This window comes from Vanacampus margaritifer, chromosome 4 (genome assembly GCF_051991255.1).
Source record: "Vanacampus margaritifer isolate UIUO_Vmar chromosome 4, RoL_Vmar_1.0, whole genome shotgun sequence".
Taxonomy (NCBI): domain Eukaryota; kingdom Metazoa; phylum Chordata; class Actinopteri; order Syngnathiformes; family Syngnathidae; genus Vanacampus; species Vanacampus margaritifer.
In genome coordinates, this window is record NC_135435.1 from 10,212,501 (window position 1) to 10,229,360 (window position 16,860).

The following is a 16,860-nucleotide window of genomic DNA, read 5'->3' on the forward strand; positions in this document are numbered from 1 at the left end:
GTCCATGGAATGCTGCCAGTGCCAGCACGAGCGGCAGTAGTATTTGAAGCACGCCTGCACGTGCACGCAGGACGAGACCGTTTGCATGTGACGCAAGCGTTTCATGTCGCCCGAATGACCCACCTGGTCTCTGCAGAAGAAAGGTCCGGCTTGGCGGAGGCAAACCTGACACATGGAGTCTTCCAGGTAAGGATCAATTTGGACCTGAAGACAAAGACGCACACAAACGTTTGCATTTCCCTTCCACTAAAGGTTTTGCAGATTGCAAACTTGTTGTTACCTTCTTTGTAAACTTGGGGCTTTTGATCTCCACAAAGGCTGCGCACACCGCCTTCAGGTAACTGCGCTGATTGTTAAAAGTCACACGTCCAGAGCCTGGAGAAAAACAACTTGGGCTCAACACAACAGATGGCATTCCAAAAGGTAACCTTCCCTAACAGACTATATTCTTTTTTACAAATGACTGCCCATTTTCCCCCAAATAGCTTTCTATTAGGGCAGCGTGATAGCAGAAAAACATGCAATAATTGCATATCGATGCGCTATTGAAAATGTACCTAAAGAAATTGTGAAATGATGATCTAATAAAAGAATTACATTTTATTCATGCGGCAAAGTAAGCATGCTCAAAATGTAACCTGAATTAAAATTAGCCTAGATCATGTCAAATTGAGGCAGAGGTGGTATCATCCTGACTGATGGGCAACTAGCGATACCAGGTATCGATATCGGTGCCAATACCGGTCTTATTTTAAGGCATCGGTACTCACGGCTGTGACAGATACCATTATTGGCCGCCCACTTTACGATCAGGAACAAGGAATTGGAAATTATATGAATACAAAGTTGCCACTAACTGCATGCAACTTTAAGGGAAAATAATAAATTGGGATCGATAGGTCTTTCTTTAAAATCATCTCATTTATGGGTGGGAAATTTTATTTACTAGTGGTATGCCTACTCTAGAGTTGCGTATCGGAGAAAAAGTGCCATCGACCATCCCTAATCCTGACCATGCGCAATAACGCGCATGTATTCTGTAAATTCAACTGACTCTTTCATTTTTTTTTACAGAACATAATTCCATGTTTCAATAATAAGAATAATAGTTCCAATAAAAATAGGACTATTATCACATTATAAAGCATTCATTCATTATCAGTCAGTCAGGCTGGAGGAGCAAATAAGGTGGAGGTGGCCGCCTCTGAATTTTGTGCACAGGAAAAACCCTGTAATGTAATGTATGGCAAGGCACATTTAAGTTTGCCTCTTGACGGGTCAAATTCAGATAAAAGCAGAACATTCAAAACTTACACAATCTTGCCTCAGGTAGAACCTACTTTCAAATGTTTGTGCAGACGCAATCAATGTCTGATTGAAAAGCTTTCGAGTGACGCAGTCCATACTTTGTTCAAAGGTTTGAGACGAGGATGAACATTTGTTTAGTGCAACTTTGTCTATGTTGAGATTATTTGACAGTTTCAGGTTGGATCTCCTCACACTGAAAACGCAACTTCCAAGTTGAAGGCTATTGCCCCGGCCATTGACAAAGCAGATAAACACGTCCTTGGAATAAACTTTGTGACAATTGAAGTCATGTGAACCACTTTGACACTTTCAGTGTTTGCTTGTATTTGTACTAGCAGTCTTGCCATCTTTTTGTTTTTAAAACACATTTGGCCGGCGTGGCTAATTAAATATAGTACGTTCTCCTCCACAACATTAAATACAGTGGGAGACATGAACCTTTTGTCATTTAATTTCCGCATCAGTCATAACATTGAATCTTATAGTCATCAAAAAAAAAAAATTCACTGCTTAAGCCCATTTCTGTATACATATTTTCATTGAAAAGAACGGAGAGGAAAGTGAATTGTTGCACTTAAAAAAACTGCTCTCGCTCGTCTGTCAGCAATAATCTACCAATATCCTGTAGTTGTGGATCAGACGTGTATGACAATCAGGATTATTTGTGCACCATTCCTCTTTAGAAAAACATTGCAATTTCCTGTGAACAGCTCGAGGTCATGCTACAGAATTTCAAATTGGATTTTGTTGATTAGACCACGTTTGATGCCGAAATTAATGTCATTTCTAGGTGTTGACCTATTCCTTCCCATGCACAGAGAGACTCAATAGATCAAAAACAAATTTTGTTATATTCCTACTATGAGAGGAAATATAAGGTGGGATAGAAAAATAGGTGCAAAGCTGACAGGAAGTGACAAGGATGCCAGCCGTTCTTACCGATGGGGTATTTGTGTTTGTCTGTGTCAATGCCGGCATACATGACCCCTCCAAACAGATCGTTCATGATGCTGGCCAGTGCCTCCGCATTGAGCATGCCATGCAGTGCACCCACAAACACAGTCTTGCTGGGGTCCAGACGCTGAGCAGGGGAGCGCACGTAGTTGCTGTCCGAAATGACCCAGGGAATAACCTGCACCTGCGAGTCACACGACAACACTTGGCAGTCATTTGGATTTGGAAACCAACACTCACTTTAATGCACTGGGACATGACACTGATCAGCTACAATAAGTACATCTGGACAATTCAATCAGCAAATTCATAATTGAAAAATATATTTCACAATATGCTTTTACTGCAGCAAACTGACGTGCATTTAATTGCATTTTAATTTTTTAAAAGAAAAATGTAATCTTGAAACTCACATCCTTGCAACGCATTCGGCGACTGGACATTTTGAAGTAGTACTCCCTGTTATCCTCTGGGTGAAACGGGTCCTGAGAGCAGGCATGGAGCAAAGCTCGCACAGATTTCTCATTCTCAAACACCAGGTAGACGTAGCCTAAAGGACAGCAAACCTTTTGAGTCAACGCAAAACAACATTTCCAACTTGGGAGTTAAAATCACAGGGGCAACCGATTCGAGAAAACTTGTACAACAATTGACTTTTGTGCAAAACGTTTAAATCCATGTGACATTAACAATTACAGGTGTGTGGCACAATGTGGGACAGGCACTTAGTGACACCATAAACCCTGTTCAACTATAAATGAAATTAGCAGCACCAGTGTACTAGATGCAAGTAATGAAGTATCAATACTGTACTCTGAGTAGTTTTTTTCTCCCCCCAGTACTTAACAGTGTTTGGACTCCGCCCACCAAATTTTAAATGGTACAAAATCGGGGTCATCAGATTAGATCCAGAGGAAAAACCTGCCCGTGCCAATCATATGTAGCATTGCACTCTGTCACTTAGATCCCAGTTTGCAAGCCCTTAGCTCCGTCAAGCTACGACATGACTTGCTAGGAATGCTCGTTGAGGAAGAAAATAGAATAGAAAATGCATTTGGTAATAACTGAAATCACGATTGTGACAAGAAATAGTTTAAACAAGACAAAAAAAAACCCTCAAATTATGAGAGTTCCTTTTGGATGAAAGATTTATTAAATTGGTCATTTAAAAAAAAAAAGGTAAAAATATACAATTGTGTACAACAAGCGTAATATTTAAAATTGTAATTACTTTTCGCTTAATTGCACAGCCCTATGACATGCAATTGGCTAGTAAAATCCAGAAGCAGACACGGCTACTCATAGCTAGCTGATAGCATACACCCTTTCCAAACTGTGTGCCTACTACGGTGATGCTAAGCCTTTTAAAGTCGCCAACACATTTTGTGTGGATGTCAGGAAAGCCCAAAGAACGTGCATTCCATTATTGCCAAGCTGCATAAAACTAGAACGGCTACTGAGCAGAAAATGCACCATTAATGGTTAAGGAAGGCACAGTCATGTCACTCATTTACTGCAAGTGCTTTTAAAAGATAACAGTTAACTAAATGCGAAGCATATTTTTGTTTCTGTAGTTCAGGTTTCAGGAATTCTAAAAGTGATCATTAAAACCCCTGAAGGGGTTCTACTTGCATGACTCGTCACATCAAGTTTGGAAAGCAACCCTGCGCTGAGAGGGTGCGTTTAGTGACAATCCGTCAACTTTAACATCCTTAAAATTTGACCATGTAAGGAGGAACCACCTGGTAAAGTTTTACTCAAGTGCATTTCAGAGTCTGTATTATTTTTACTATCATAATTACTTTAATGAGTACTCCTACCAAAGTCTTTACACAATTTTAAATCTACTCATGTACAGAATGTGTATACTTCTACCTCTGATAAATCCATTCAAATGAACGTGTCAGAATGTGTTCCATTTTGTGTCAAACACTTTGCATCTAGAACTGCTCCACTTACGGAGCAACTCACTAACGTGTCCACCATAGTGCCACCCTAAAACCAGTAAGGGGAAAAATGAAATGGCCTACCCGCTTGTCATTACCTTTGGCCACATTACCTTTGGGAGGACAGCGTGGGTGCTTCCCATCCTTACCAGGCCACTCCACAGTCAGAGGGCCGTAGCCACTGAAGGTGTTGACGAGTCCAGCTGAAAAGGGCGGATCATGAGGGCGGATGCAGTTGCGGACAATTCTTTAGAATTAAGCTTAGCGCCACAAGTTTCAGAGTGAGTGGATAACATTAGGTTATCATTAAAATGCCCATTACAACCGCTTTCCATTAATTCCACTGCACAGGGGTCAACCATGGCCACCACAAGTTCACTAATGGTGGTCGTATTGTAACGTCTCTCCAGAACAACAACTCAGTCGGCTCTCCAGACTGCGACACCACAGCTTGTGCTGAACTCTGGATAAATGTGAGATACTTAAAGCACTGTTGTATTGAATGTAATTTCATTCTTTGCACTTGCTTTGAAGACCTTTTACAACCACATATTTGAATGGGAATTTTTATGACCAGATATTTCTCTTTAATTTTTATTATGCAAATTTTAAAATAAATTTTAGTGTATTCTACTGTATGTCTCAAAACAGAATTGAATACACAAATGGCCCTGCAAATTTTATAAATAAATGTTATGCAATCAACACTTAATACAGAATACAATACACAATATTTTTGAGGCATTTTATTACTATAGGAATCGTAATTTTTTATCTTTTAGTATAATTTGTTAAATATAACACACAAGGGACCGACTAATAGTACTGTATAGATTTTTTTTTATGATTAAATTGACCGAACTCAGATATGAGTGGTACAGGACCCAGCCAGTGATATACACGGCCAGTGCTGGAAGGGGCAAGGAAAGCCCAGTAGGCCACTAAAACACTGGAAAAGTGAACGGTCCCTCGTCTCTCCCAACAAGGTCACGGAGGAAAGCCTGCCTGTACATAAAAACAATTTCAGTCCTTTTAGCCTAAAGTAACTCCAAACCTCGAGTCCCCATAGAGTGTGTTCGTCATATATGGTTCTGAGCTGTTTGTTTTTTTTAGGTAATTTTGACCATTTTTTTGCCAAGTGACTTTTAAATGCATCCACTATCCTGCACCAATTTAACAGCAGTGCAACAAGCAATTACCTTCTGTGATGTCCCAGGGTACACCACCAAGAAAGACCTTGCAGGAGTAGAGAGGGTCCTTGTTGTTCCTGGGAGGCAGCTGACCACTCCAGGTGAAGGTGGCTTCATTTACAGCTTGGAGCAAAGATATTTTAGAGTTTGTTGTTGCAATTCATCATTTCCCACAACCTGTTTTTGGTGCACTTACCTGCAGCCTGTCTATGCAGGCGTGCCTCCCTCTCAATGCTGAACGCTTCATCAGACTGTTCCAGCATGTCCATGCCAGGCCAGGGAGAGCCAGTGCGCCAGCGGCGAGAAAGAGCAGAGGAGGCCGGGCTGGCGCTGGTTGGCGGGGTGAGAGGAAAACCCGTGTCCTGGGGATCCAGACGGGAGCCCAGTCGCAGCAGATCCTTTTGAATGTTTGACGCGTAAGGCATGGGAGGCGAAATTCGCAGAGAGGACTGGAGAAAAATAAAGCGAATATTTTTAATGTGCACGGTCTGTGACAGATCTCAATACAAGTAGAAAAATCCTTCTGCAGCAGCCCTAACTTGTTAACTAGATGATAAAGTGTGACTGCACATACCAGCACATCACAGAGGTGGTCAGAACCAGAGCTGACGCCACTCGTCTCAGAGTCTTCAGGGCTGCTAGAGCGAGAGTCCAAAAAGCAGCTGGAGTCCAAACGGCTCGCCATGCGAGCCATGCCGGGGAACTTCTCCAGGAAGTCAGCGGTCATGCTCAGGGACTCTGAGGGCAGGTAGGCTGGTGGCTTTCCAAGGATGCTGCTAAAGGGACTGTTCAGGATGCCCAGCACTGGAGAAGAACAGACAGCCACAATCATTTTGAACAGTCGGAAGTTGGTCTGAAATTTGCATCATAAAGTGAGTTTCCATTACTCTCAGTTTTGTGCAAAAGGCATGTTGCGCAAAAGCAAGCTGTAATGGACAGGCATGATTTTCAACAACAAAAACTCAAATGCCGCAAAAAAGTTTTTAAGCTCATGAGGTGGTTTTTGAGACGTGCCGAAATAGAAGCACGTATCAGCACTTTCTAAATTTTTGGTTTATCGGTTGAAAATAGCTTTATTATACATCCCTAGTTTACAGAAGACGCCCGGAGTTGTTAAGATTACTTTAACTTCTCTCTCCCCACATCGGGCAAGTTTGAGCATTTGGGGTGTATGCGCACTTATAACTCGTGTTATGGTGCAGACGGGTAGAACGGATTTCAACAATGGCGCTGTATGTCGCTCTCTGCCCGGGGGGATTTTGGGTCGGAGGGGGGCATTTCACATGCAACGATATGGAACGGCGGCCTTGGCTCTATTGACCATTTGCACCGACGTCTCGTGATCACGTGACTGCCCTATGACTGACGGGGGAAGGAAATGATTGATGAATGGAAGTGGACGTGACCCGGAGCGACTTAGCGACTGCTATTTTACAAATGAAAAGTTATTATTGCCCATGGAGCTATGGAATCTACCACTTCAACTGAAGTTCTCCTGTCAGTCGAAGTTGCACATTTAGTAGAGACTCAGAGCGCGATATTTACTTAAATTAGAGATCGCTAGTTTGAAAACAGCTCCTTACCTTCTGTTTTTACCAAGTTAATCAAATCGCTGACTTTGCCGGAATTCACAGTGCACGACCTATATCATTATGTAGTCAATGCCGTCTCTTCTCCTTACACCGGGGCAAATTCAAAAGCTTGTCACTGGCTTGAGTCTCTGGGACGAGATGTTACGCTCACACACACAATATACCTCGTAATGCAAAGGTAAAACTTGACTACAGGGAATGCGCAAAAAGTGTTTCCATTACACTTTTGAGTCTCAAATATATACAAGTCTTACAAGAAGTGATCTGTGAGAGTGTTCACAGTAAATTATAATGGGAAGACTTTTTATGCAGCCTGGTTATGTTTTGGTAGGAGTAAGGGAGGGTCAGGTAGACAGGAAGGCAAGCAGTCTGTTCTCAGCAGGCTTATCAGTCAAGATAACTTCGATATTGCTTCATGTAGAAGTGAAAGGCTCATTGTTAAAGAAAACACGTGTCCACAATACAGTATAAACTTATGTTAACACATGTTAGTCATCTTTCACAACAGGACAGTAAAGAAAGCCCACATTGGCGACTGCCATGTCATCATGATGCATCTTCTGTAAACACGAGGTCGCGTACATTATGATGTCACAAATATACGACACTACCATAGGGGAGGGGAGGGGTTGAGGAGTTTGGCACAACCAACAGCTGGACCAATGTTGCGTGTCATTTATTATCGGCGGATTTCTTTATCATCTGGTTTATCTGTTTGACGTCAAATTGGTCGATGATTATCGGGCAAAGATATTATTGTGCATTCGTACTGTAAAATCATGAACACCTCCGACAGAACAGTGAGATCTCGCAAGACTGGACATTACAAGAATTGCTCCTCAGGAGCTTCAATTGAAACACCTATAAGTTGAAATAGTACAATATCGCTTTTATTTTTTAAACTGTAAAAAGCTATATGCTCATCATTGATAAACAGAGCAAAACAAACAAAAACCTCAGTTCCAGCCAATTTCAGACATACCTGTACCCAAATATGAGATGCCTGGACTCTAAAAAGTACTTTTAAAAGTGACGGACCTTCAAGAATTACACCCACAACAACCCAACAGCACAATTCTTTATATTGCAACCATGTTGCTAATTGCACTGTTAGCTCCATGAGGTTCTGAAGGCTGGGTACATATTCAGCTGCAGGCCGCATTCAAAGCTGTCCCACTTTGTTGTAGGCCCAGTTTTAACCTCCATGCCAAATTATGCCGGAACAAGCAGTGATGCCATTTCAGCACTACAAGCGGGTCGGAACAAATGGCTCAATTGTAGTGCCAAGTCATTGAGAGACATTTCATGTTCCGTCGCCTGGTTCAAAGCAGTGGTGAATAAAGTACAGCTATATAGCAAATTAAATTGTTGTAAAGACCATGACAAGCCCATTCAATTTTAGTGTGAAATAATGAGTCTTCACTGGATTGTTTGTGGACAGAGATGAAGCGAAGTGAAAGTGCCACATCATCCTGTGATGCTAGTTTATGGCAACACACTGCACTGCCCATCACACATCAAGTACAAGATCTAATCGACTCTTGCATGCATTCAAGTGTCTAGTCATTGTTGGGAGCCTGCTGTGGCTAGTAAACGAAGCTTGTACAATACTTACTTGAGGGTGAGCTTGTCTGAATCTGGGAGGGAGAGGAGAGAGACTCATTCTCCTGGCTGCTCCAAGGTCTGTCCCAGCCAGACAAACGGAGAGACTGGAGGCCCAGGCCCAAGTCTGCCACACTCCGCGGCACCCGGGACGATTGCATCTCAGGCATGGCATCGCAGTTGGCGAAGAGCATCCTCCTGCTGCCCACCGCGGCCAAGTCAGACTCTTGACGGGTGAGAGGAAGACAAGGGAGTGTTAGACAAGCAGCGAGAATCACCTCAGCCACAGCAGCGAGCACCGTCTGTTTTCTGCCCTACCCTGGATGACGGGGGCGCTAACCTGCTGCCTCTGCGCCCCGTGCGCGTGCCATGCAACTCCATCTGCATGGCTGACCCACCTAGCAGCATGTGACATGGCTGCTGATGCACTCACACTCCCCTAATAGTGACATCAGCTTCCCCCACCTCCCTGCTTCCTAAAAAAAGAAAAAGCCTGCTGGAGTGACAGGCTCGCTCGGACCCCGCTTCTCTGGTGTTACAGGAGCGGCGGAGGACCACCGACGTTGCTGCGGCTACCGCTTACTCTCTAGCCTGTTTCCTGAGCCAGCTGACCAAGGCAGGGAGGGAGGGGGGGAGGCAGCTCAAGCACGCAGGCATCATGACTCAGCAAGCTTAAAAGTATTCAGACTTGAAGGTTGCTCAAAAAGCAATTCCAAGTCAGACAACTTTGTACATTTTCCCGTTTTGTCTTTTCAGTGAGGGGAAACAAAATAAAAAATAAATCAAGGGCAAGAGTGCCTACTGATCAGATGTCAAAAAGCAATGTGCACCAGCTCCTCCCTTTTCTTTCCCTGGAGAGAATCCAAACGCCAGCTACAGCCAGCCCTGATTCAGCAACTGCCAAGCTGGGCTTTGGCTCTAGAGTCACTTTTGTTTTTTTGGCATTTAATAAATAGTTTGAGGATGCTCAAATGACACAAAGCAAAGTTAGTCTAAAAAGTGAATTGCGCACTGAAAATGATTGACGCTCAGGAAGAGCCAGACATTGTGCTGATGTAAAAACTTGGCAAATCTTAAATTTGGTACCCCCAAATAAGTGCTGCAATGCTGTAAACCAATGATGCAGCATGAATCAGCTACTCTCACTCATGATCGAGAATGCCACAGTGCCTGGAATTGTAACATGCTTTTATTAATTTAAGAAAGCAAAACAAAAAATGTTTAAGTTGGATCACATCTCAATTTACTGACAATGCTGAGATACTGACAGCAAGTCATGAATAGCAATAAGTGGATACTAGGGGCAACAATTAATCAACTAATCATTTGTCAAGATTATCCATTTTCTTTATAATTATTTGTTTAGAGATCGTGTTTAAAATCGTCCAAATCCTTTAAACTTTTTGCGTCAACAGAATATACTCATTACTGTAGTCCTCGAAAGCATACTAATCATCTTGGTTCAATCCAAATGGGATATTGGCAAACAGCTGCTTTCTTTTACTTTGTAAAACAAATTAACATTTTCGCTGATTTTCTGGTATGTATAGCTCAAACCAGGTGAATTATTTGTAAATTTGAAAACAATATCCTGTTTTTGAACAAAAGTTTATTTCTAAATCCGGCTCATCAAAACAGATTACTCAAAAATAATAATAATCACACAGTTGCAGCTCTAGTGGTTACACCAATTTATTATACTTTATCCTAATAGAAGAGCATTTGTTATTCCTGTCACAAGAAAAGCTAGTAGCAAAACCTTTTCAGACAAAAAAAATAATTTGCCGCTTATTTCATAGGTTATTCCACAAATGCAGTAATAATCTGAATTCCATATTTAGACTAGTATTTATAATATTCATATAAGAAAATGGTAGAGGAAGGTTTTGACTTGACTACCTTTACGTAGAGTCCACATTTCTGTTTCGCAAAACATTAAGTTGAATATGCAGAAGTGGTAAAGCCACAGATTTATGACATGAATCCTTGCAAAAATACATGGAATTAGAAGTAACATCTGTACTTCAGTCTGAAGCACGTTTACGGCCGTCAATCGGGTTGAGTACAGGCAGTCCTCTTCTCACTCAGTTTATTTGTTGTTGGGGGGGTGGGTGGGTTAATAATAAAATAAAAAGACTCAAATTTAATCGAATTTTCTCAACAGGAAACTTCATTCAGCCATTTTGGTGACTAAAGAAACTATTGTATTTCTTCTGTTGGACTATGCATATATTGTTAGCATGACAGAATATTGCACCATCCTAGTGTGATGATCATTCTGATGACTAAAATCCCCCGTAGCCTCATTGCTATTTTGTTTCTGTCAAACCAGGACACACCCTAGGCTGAAGTACAGCGACTTAAGAGAATCCCCACAGAAAGTTCATCTTTGATGAAACTCCTATGAAGAATGCAAAACTAAATAACCACTGTTTCCATTATTTTATGCATATTTCATTTGTTGTAGTTACAGAGTTGATGGACAATGGCTGAATTTGCACAAATATTTGTATTTATTTTTTCGCTGGGAGGACAAAAACATCCAAAGATACTCACCAGTTAGTCAGTACTTATTCCACTTAATATTTCTTTACTCTTACTCAAGTGTTTTACTTAAGCTCTAGTAAAGTAACAGTACTAATGGAGTACAGTTTTAGGCTAGGCTACCCACCTGTGCTAGCAGAGTGATAAAATTATTCATAATTTGTCATTTTAACTGTGTGTGTGTGTTGGGAATAGAACATTGACAAAAATACTCGAATCCCCAAATATGCTGGTTCATGCCAAGACCGAGCGGAATTTAAGCACGGTAAGCAATAGTTAAAAGTGCACAGTGTGTGTACAATAATACATTCAAACGTGTAAATGTTTTATTAAGGAAGTGTTTAAACCGTGAGCAGATTTGACAATAAAATGGCCGTTGTGGCCGAATAATTAGCGGACGAGTGAGAAGAGACGTTACCACATAGCAAGTCGGCCTTGGCCTTGGTGTTGTTGGGAGTGGTGCACACGCCGGTCAGATCCAGAGCGTTGCCCAGCATGGTGTTCATCCTGCGGAAGATGTCGGCGTTGCTACACGTCGACAAGGCCGGAGAGTCCGCGTCTGGGTTGGAAGGCCTGCGCGGGTCGTTTCTCTGTGCCGACGAACACAAGTCATACTTTCCTTCATGTCTAATTTCAAGACGAGCACACGCTAGCAGCCAAAGTCGGCGCCTTCGAATATTACTTGAACATCAAGTGACACTCTCTGCCAGACGGAGAGAAAACGATGTTTGGTGACGCCAAAGCTCTCTTAATAACGTCATTCATACTCGTCGAATGGACATTTTTCATGTAGCGTGACACTCACCAGAGAAAAGGCCATTGTGTAGACGGAGCTACGCCAAAAGAATCACAAAGAATGAGCGAATGCACTAAATGGTCATATTTATGAAGATGGCTACCTGCTAATTAGTGTCAATATGGTGAACGTGCGCATTTGCGTAACTTGGCTAATCTAGTTTGGGGGGGCCTCTTTCTGGTCATGTGATCGCCTTCAGAGGCAGCGCCGCGCTAATCAAATCATGTTTAAGCAAAAGCTTGAGAACCTGTTAAGAGTTTTAGAAAATGCGAACGAGACTCAACTTTTTATGATTATTATTATTATTATTAATTTAAGTTGTAAAAAAAATAAAATAAAGAAGAAGATGATGATTTCATGGTTTTGAGATTGTAGTTTTATTTACCTATGCCAACTTTTTTTTACCACAACCTTCATTACACTCTAAAAAGAGAATTGTTGAACCAAATTGTATTGTATATATTACATTTAAGCGATTAGGAGTTCATTAAACTTAATATATTTACCACAATTAAGTTAATCCAAAGTGACTCCAATCCAAAGTATTAAGTTTAATGAACTCATAATCACTTAAACTAAATATATTCACTTTGGACTAACCAAATTCAATTGTGTGTTAACACTTGAAGCGATTTTTTAAATTCAATTTATAATCTTAAATTGGTTCAACAATTCTATTTTTAGAGTGTATTTCATCCACAGCAACATGAAATTAACTGTAAATATAAGTAGTCAATGGACTGAATCTATGTAGCGCTTTCTACACCATATGGTGCTCAAAGCACTTTATAATGTGCCACATGGTTAAGTATTGTTGTAAAACACAATATGTTTTGTTTTTATTTTTTTGTTATCTGTGTGATAGCTTCTGTGCATGATGGGCTATAATTTGCGATATCACCACATGGTGCAACTGCGATTCGTTTCGCCAGCGAGTGTACGAGTTAAAATGTGTGTAGACTTTTTTGATTTTTTTAATGTTCATTCATTTTAAAAACCCACAGTTAATTTCAACAATATGCACAATTTTTTTTTTATCACAGCAACATACATTTTTTAATATAATCGTACATCCAGTAATCGCTAATTATATTACATAGGTCGTGCCTCACCTTACAGAGGCTGACATGTTTCGCTGCAACCTTTCTTCTACGGACACTGGAAGGATAAGAACTTAGCGAAGGTAGTAATTGGTGGTAGGCTTATGAAGTATGGTCTCTCTGAGGCTCCGTAGTGCTTCAAAATGCACACGACTTTGGTCGTTGCATTCTATTATTTCGCCATTAGATGGCAACATTTTTAAAGTGACAGTGCATAGAATTTTTGCCATCTAATGGTGAAATAATAGAATGCAACGACCTAAGTTTGAAGCGCTTGAACTTTGAAGCGTGCACACTATGGTACCTCAGAGAGACCACACTTCACAAGCCGACCACCAATTACTTTGTTCACTAAGTCTCTCCTCTTTCGGTTATCCGTAGCAGAAAGATGGCGGTGAAATCTCAGCCTCCCAATAAAGTGAGACGAAACCTATGTAGTATAATTAGCGATTACTAGATTGGCGATTCTATAAAGAAAACGTACATTTATGTGACATATTTTTTTGCATATTACTGAAATTGATCATGTTTTTTACATGAACGAACATTGAGAAATAAAAAAAATCCACACACTGTCCCTTTAAATAAAAATTATTTTGTTTCCTCAATCAACAATTAATTGTCAGGCATTGTCTTCTTCTTAACTCAAATGAAGCATAAAATTAAATAATATGTTACCTTAAAAATCCATCCATCTATTTTCTGAACGGCTTTTTCCTCACAAGGGTCGTGGGGGTGCTGGACCCTATCCCAGCTTGCCTTGAAAAGTAATACGTAATATGAATTTTTTTTTAAGGACAATGTTTACTTATTATCTTGGAAATAAAATAGCGAAAGTTTGCCCGTTTGGATTACCAAAGATTCTCATTTATTATATTTTAATGTATTGTCTTGAGCTAAAATAAACACATTTTGATGCTATATTTTGACATTCTTACTTCACCATAATGTTGGTGCAGTCAGTTATTCTAAATATTTACCAGAGACTATTAGTGTGAAACAGACCGCGCAGTGTCACAGCTTCTTTTATTCTTGCTTACTCTTGTGATAACCCCAGTCAATACTATAAAAAAAAATTCTTTGTGTGGCCAGATTATTTTTGTAAAAATGTGAGTATTCAACAATTATGTGCGTGTAAGGGCTTTGAAATACTTAGGCAATTAATTCAGATGTCCTATTATTAATACATGAATAAATTACAAGAATTTCTCCTTTTCTCAATTGAGCCTCCATAATTCCAGGGCATGTCACCGCCCACAACCCAAATAGGGACAGATGCTAATGAAAATGGATTGATGTGTTGGAAAAAAGAAAAGAAAAAAACAAACATGGTAAGCACATAATATGACGATTGATATCATGCAATTCATAAAATGACAACCCTCATTGTTTATTTTGACTTTTGAGTTTATGATTTACATTGAAAATGTTAAAATTCAAAGCATGAGGCAGATGAAGTGGCTTTATGTGTGTTCAACTCAATTTGTAGTTTGTACTGCATTCTATAACCCCTTGTGATGACTGAATCCTTCATGTTAGCAGTCATTAAATGCCTCTGTATCTATAGGTGATGTACAAGATAAGCAACAAAACATTTACAGTGTCGTGTAAAAGTATTTACTATCCTTAAATTCTGTTTGTTTTGCTTTTTTCAATGTTTAAGATCATTAAACAGTGATGATCATGACGAACGATGAACTATTCAAAGCTACCTGCTTGGCCCTGTCTGACAAAGGACTTGATACCTTAATCCTTATAATTGGTGGGTCTAAAGGAATCTTTCTCATCTCTGTGGCGATATATTGTCTCATTTTCCCATGTAAGATCGCTTCGATCTAGCAACACTGGAGGGTTTTTGATCGTGAAATTTTTTTTGGGAGGTCATGTCACAACATTCAATCGGATTCAAATCTGGAGTTGTTTTTTTTTTTTTTTTTTAAAGCTATTCAGAAGTTGACTTTCTGGTATGTTTTGAATCGATTGTCCTGCTGCAGAACCCAAACGTGCTGTCACAAATTGATGGCCGAACATTCTCCTTTAGGATTTTCTAGAAAAGAGCAGAATCCATGGTTTCATCAATTACAAAAGCAGTCCAATTCCTGGAGTAACAAAGCAGTATGAGATGGTACCAACAACATGTTTGACTGTTGTTTTTTTTCTTCCTCTAAAATTCTGTGTTACATTTACGCGAGATGTAATGAGACATTTGTTTGACAATTTCAACATTTGTCTCATCTTTTATATTTACATTTGTTTGAAGCGGGAAAAATAATTTGGGAATACAAATAGGTACTTTTTCATAGCACTAAATGTACTGGCCTTCATTTCATCCATTTTTTTCCACTCGGTCGCGGAGTGAACAACCTTAGCAGAGAAGCCCTGTCTTGTTTCTCTGTACATTCATTTAAGCAGGAGTGAGTCCTACAAAAAATGTGTTGGTCTTGCAAGCGCTCAACCACAAGGTGGCAACAGTGTCACCAATAAAACATAGCACTTCGCCTCATTCGCCGTCATGGTTTGTACTGTATTGCAAAACTAACGTCATTTTATTTACCTGGCCAGTCCAATCAAAGTGTATTGACAAGTTAGCACACCATAAAGCTCAGTGTGCATGAAATTGTGTGAAAATTAAATCATTGCATTTTGTAATAATGTAACAAATACTTCAGAGTCACCTTGCACATACATATGTAAAGTATGCACTCAGATGTGATTACAATTAGTGGTCATATGTATTCAGACAATCCTTTATAACAGTTTTTCATATGGGTGTACGTGAAGACACTCCAGGGGTACGTCGGATTTGAAAATAATTAAAAGTGCAAAAATGTTTTAAATATAATTCATGCAAATACTTCAGTAAAATGTAAGTTCATAAAAGAAATGTTACTCAACATCATTGTCCTAAAATACACGAGTACCCCCCCCCCCCCCCTCCCCCAATAAAAGAATGGTTCGACCCAGCCTGTCATATGCCACCTATCATCTGTCAATCATTTCAAAACTTTATTTAAAATTAAGATATTTTTGAGAACAGGCTATGACCCCAAAGAACAGTTAATGGTAATATTTTTGTGTGCATAAGTCTGTAATTAATTGAATTCTTTATTTTTAGTAAGATCTCATTTCCAAAAAGTTCAAGAGATTAATAAAATAAAGTTCCAAACTTGAACAAATCAGACAATGATGGTACAACACTATTTTAAGTCTTTTCTCAACCAAAAATGTTTAGCGCTCGTTAGGGGGTAGTTGGCTAAAAAAATATTTCACAGTGGGTACATCATTGAAAAAAGGTTGAGAACCACTGCTTTTTACTGTGATTTTGCATCTGTGGGCTTAAACATGCTGAAGTGAGATGGTAGCAGGAAAAAAAACTACCTCAAGAAAACTGTTCGCTTTCCAGTCACACACAATTTCACAGTCAGTATTGATTTCATGTCAATCCCGATCTGTGCAAAAGTCAAGTTAAATGAACCACATCCCTTTAGAGTACCGCAAGGGACAGGGAATAAAGGGTAGGCTATTTCTTGTGTTAATATACTGCCAGCAATTTAGTTTCCAATCCTTGTAATTTAAAATAGATCTCATACTACAGTCTTCGGTTCGATCCAGGGCTTTTGTGTGTATAGTTTGTCTGGGTTCTGTCGAAGTAATCCATCTTCCTCCCAGAACACAGATTTGGGTTCCGGTCCACCAATGCAAGTCTGTCAACCCCTAGATCGACTGTCGATCAATGCAGACCCACTCACTCCAAATCAAATAGGACAAAGTTGAACAGGATGGTGATACTAATTTGATGGAAGCGTAACACACGCCTATATAAAAAAA

At 40.0% G+C, this 16,860-nt stretch overlaps 1 protein-coding gene across 3 annotated transcripts in view; it reads right to left on the reverse strand.

Moving 5' to 3' along the window:
- LOC144050767 (cytoplasmic polyadenylation element-binding protein 1-like) overlaps positions 1 to 12,097 on the reverse strand; it is a 13,373-nt gene extending 1,276 nt beyond the window's left edge. Inside the window, exons 1-12 of one of the 3 annotated variants that reach the window (XM_077564342.1) lie at positions 11,942 to 12,097; positions 11,555 to 11,726; positions 8,606 to 8,818; positions 5,973 to 6,202; positions 5,595 to 5,847; positions 5,408 to 5,521; positions 4,322 to 4,411; positions 2,676 to 2,812; positions 2,248 to 2,446; positions 281 to 375; positions 124 to 204; positions 1 to 54 (exon numbers count right to left, since the gene is read on the reverse strand). The exon at positions 1 to 54 is cut by the window's left edge and continues 1,276 nt beyond it. In XM_077564342.1, the coding sequence (XP_077420468.1) occupies positions 1 to 54; positions 124 to 204; positions 281 to 375; positions 2,248 to 2,446; positions 2,676 to 2,812; positions 4,322 to 4,411; positions 5,408 to 5,521; positions 5,595 to 5,847; positions 5,973 to 6,202; positions 8,606 to 8,818; positions 11,555 to 11,726; positions 11,942 to 11,956 (1,653 nt within the window). In that variant the 5' untranslated portion in view covers positions 11,957 to 12,097. Of the gene's footprint in view, positions 55 to 123; positions 205 to 280; positions 376 to 2,247; positions 2,447 to 2,675; positions 2,813 to 4,306; positions 4,412 to 5,407; positions 5,522 to 5,594; positions 5,848 to 5,972; positions 6,203 to 8,605; positions 8,819 to 8,910; positions 9,157 to 11,554; positions 11,727 to 11,941 lie in introns of those variants that run through there. The other 2 variants (XM_077564341.1, XM_077564343.1) reach the window with 2 other exon arrangements.
- Positions 12,098 to 16,860: the final 4,763 nt, after the last annotated feature.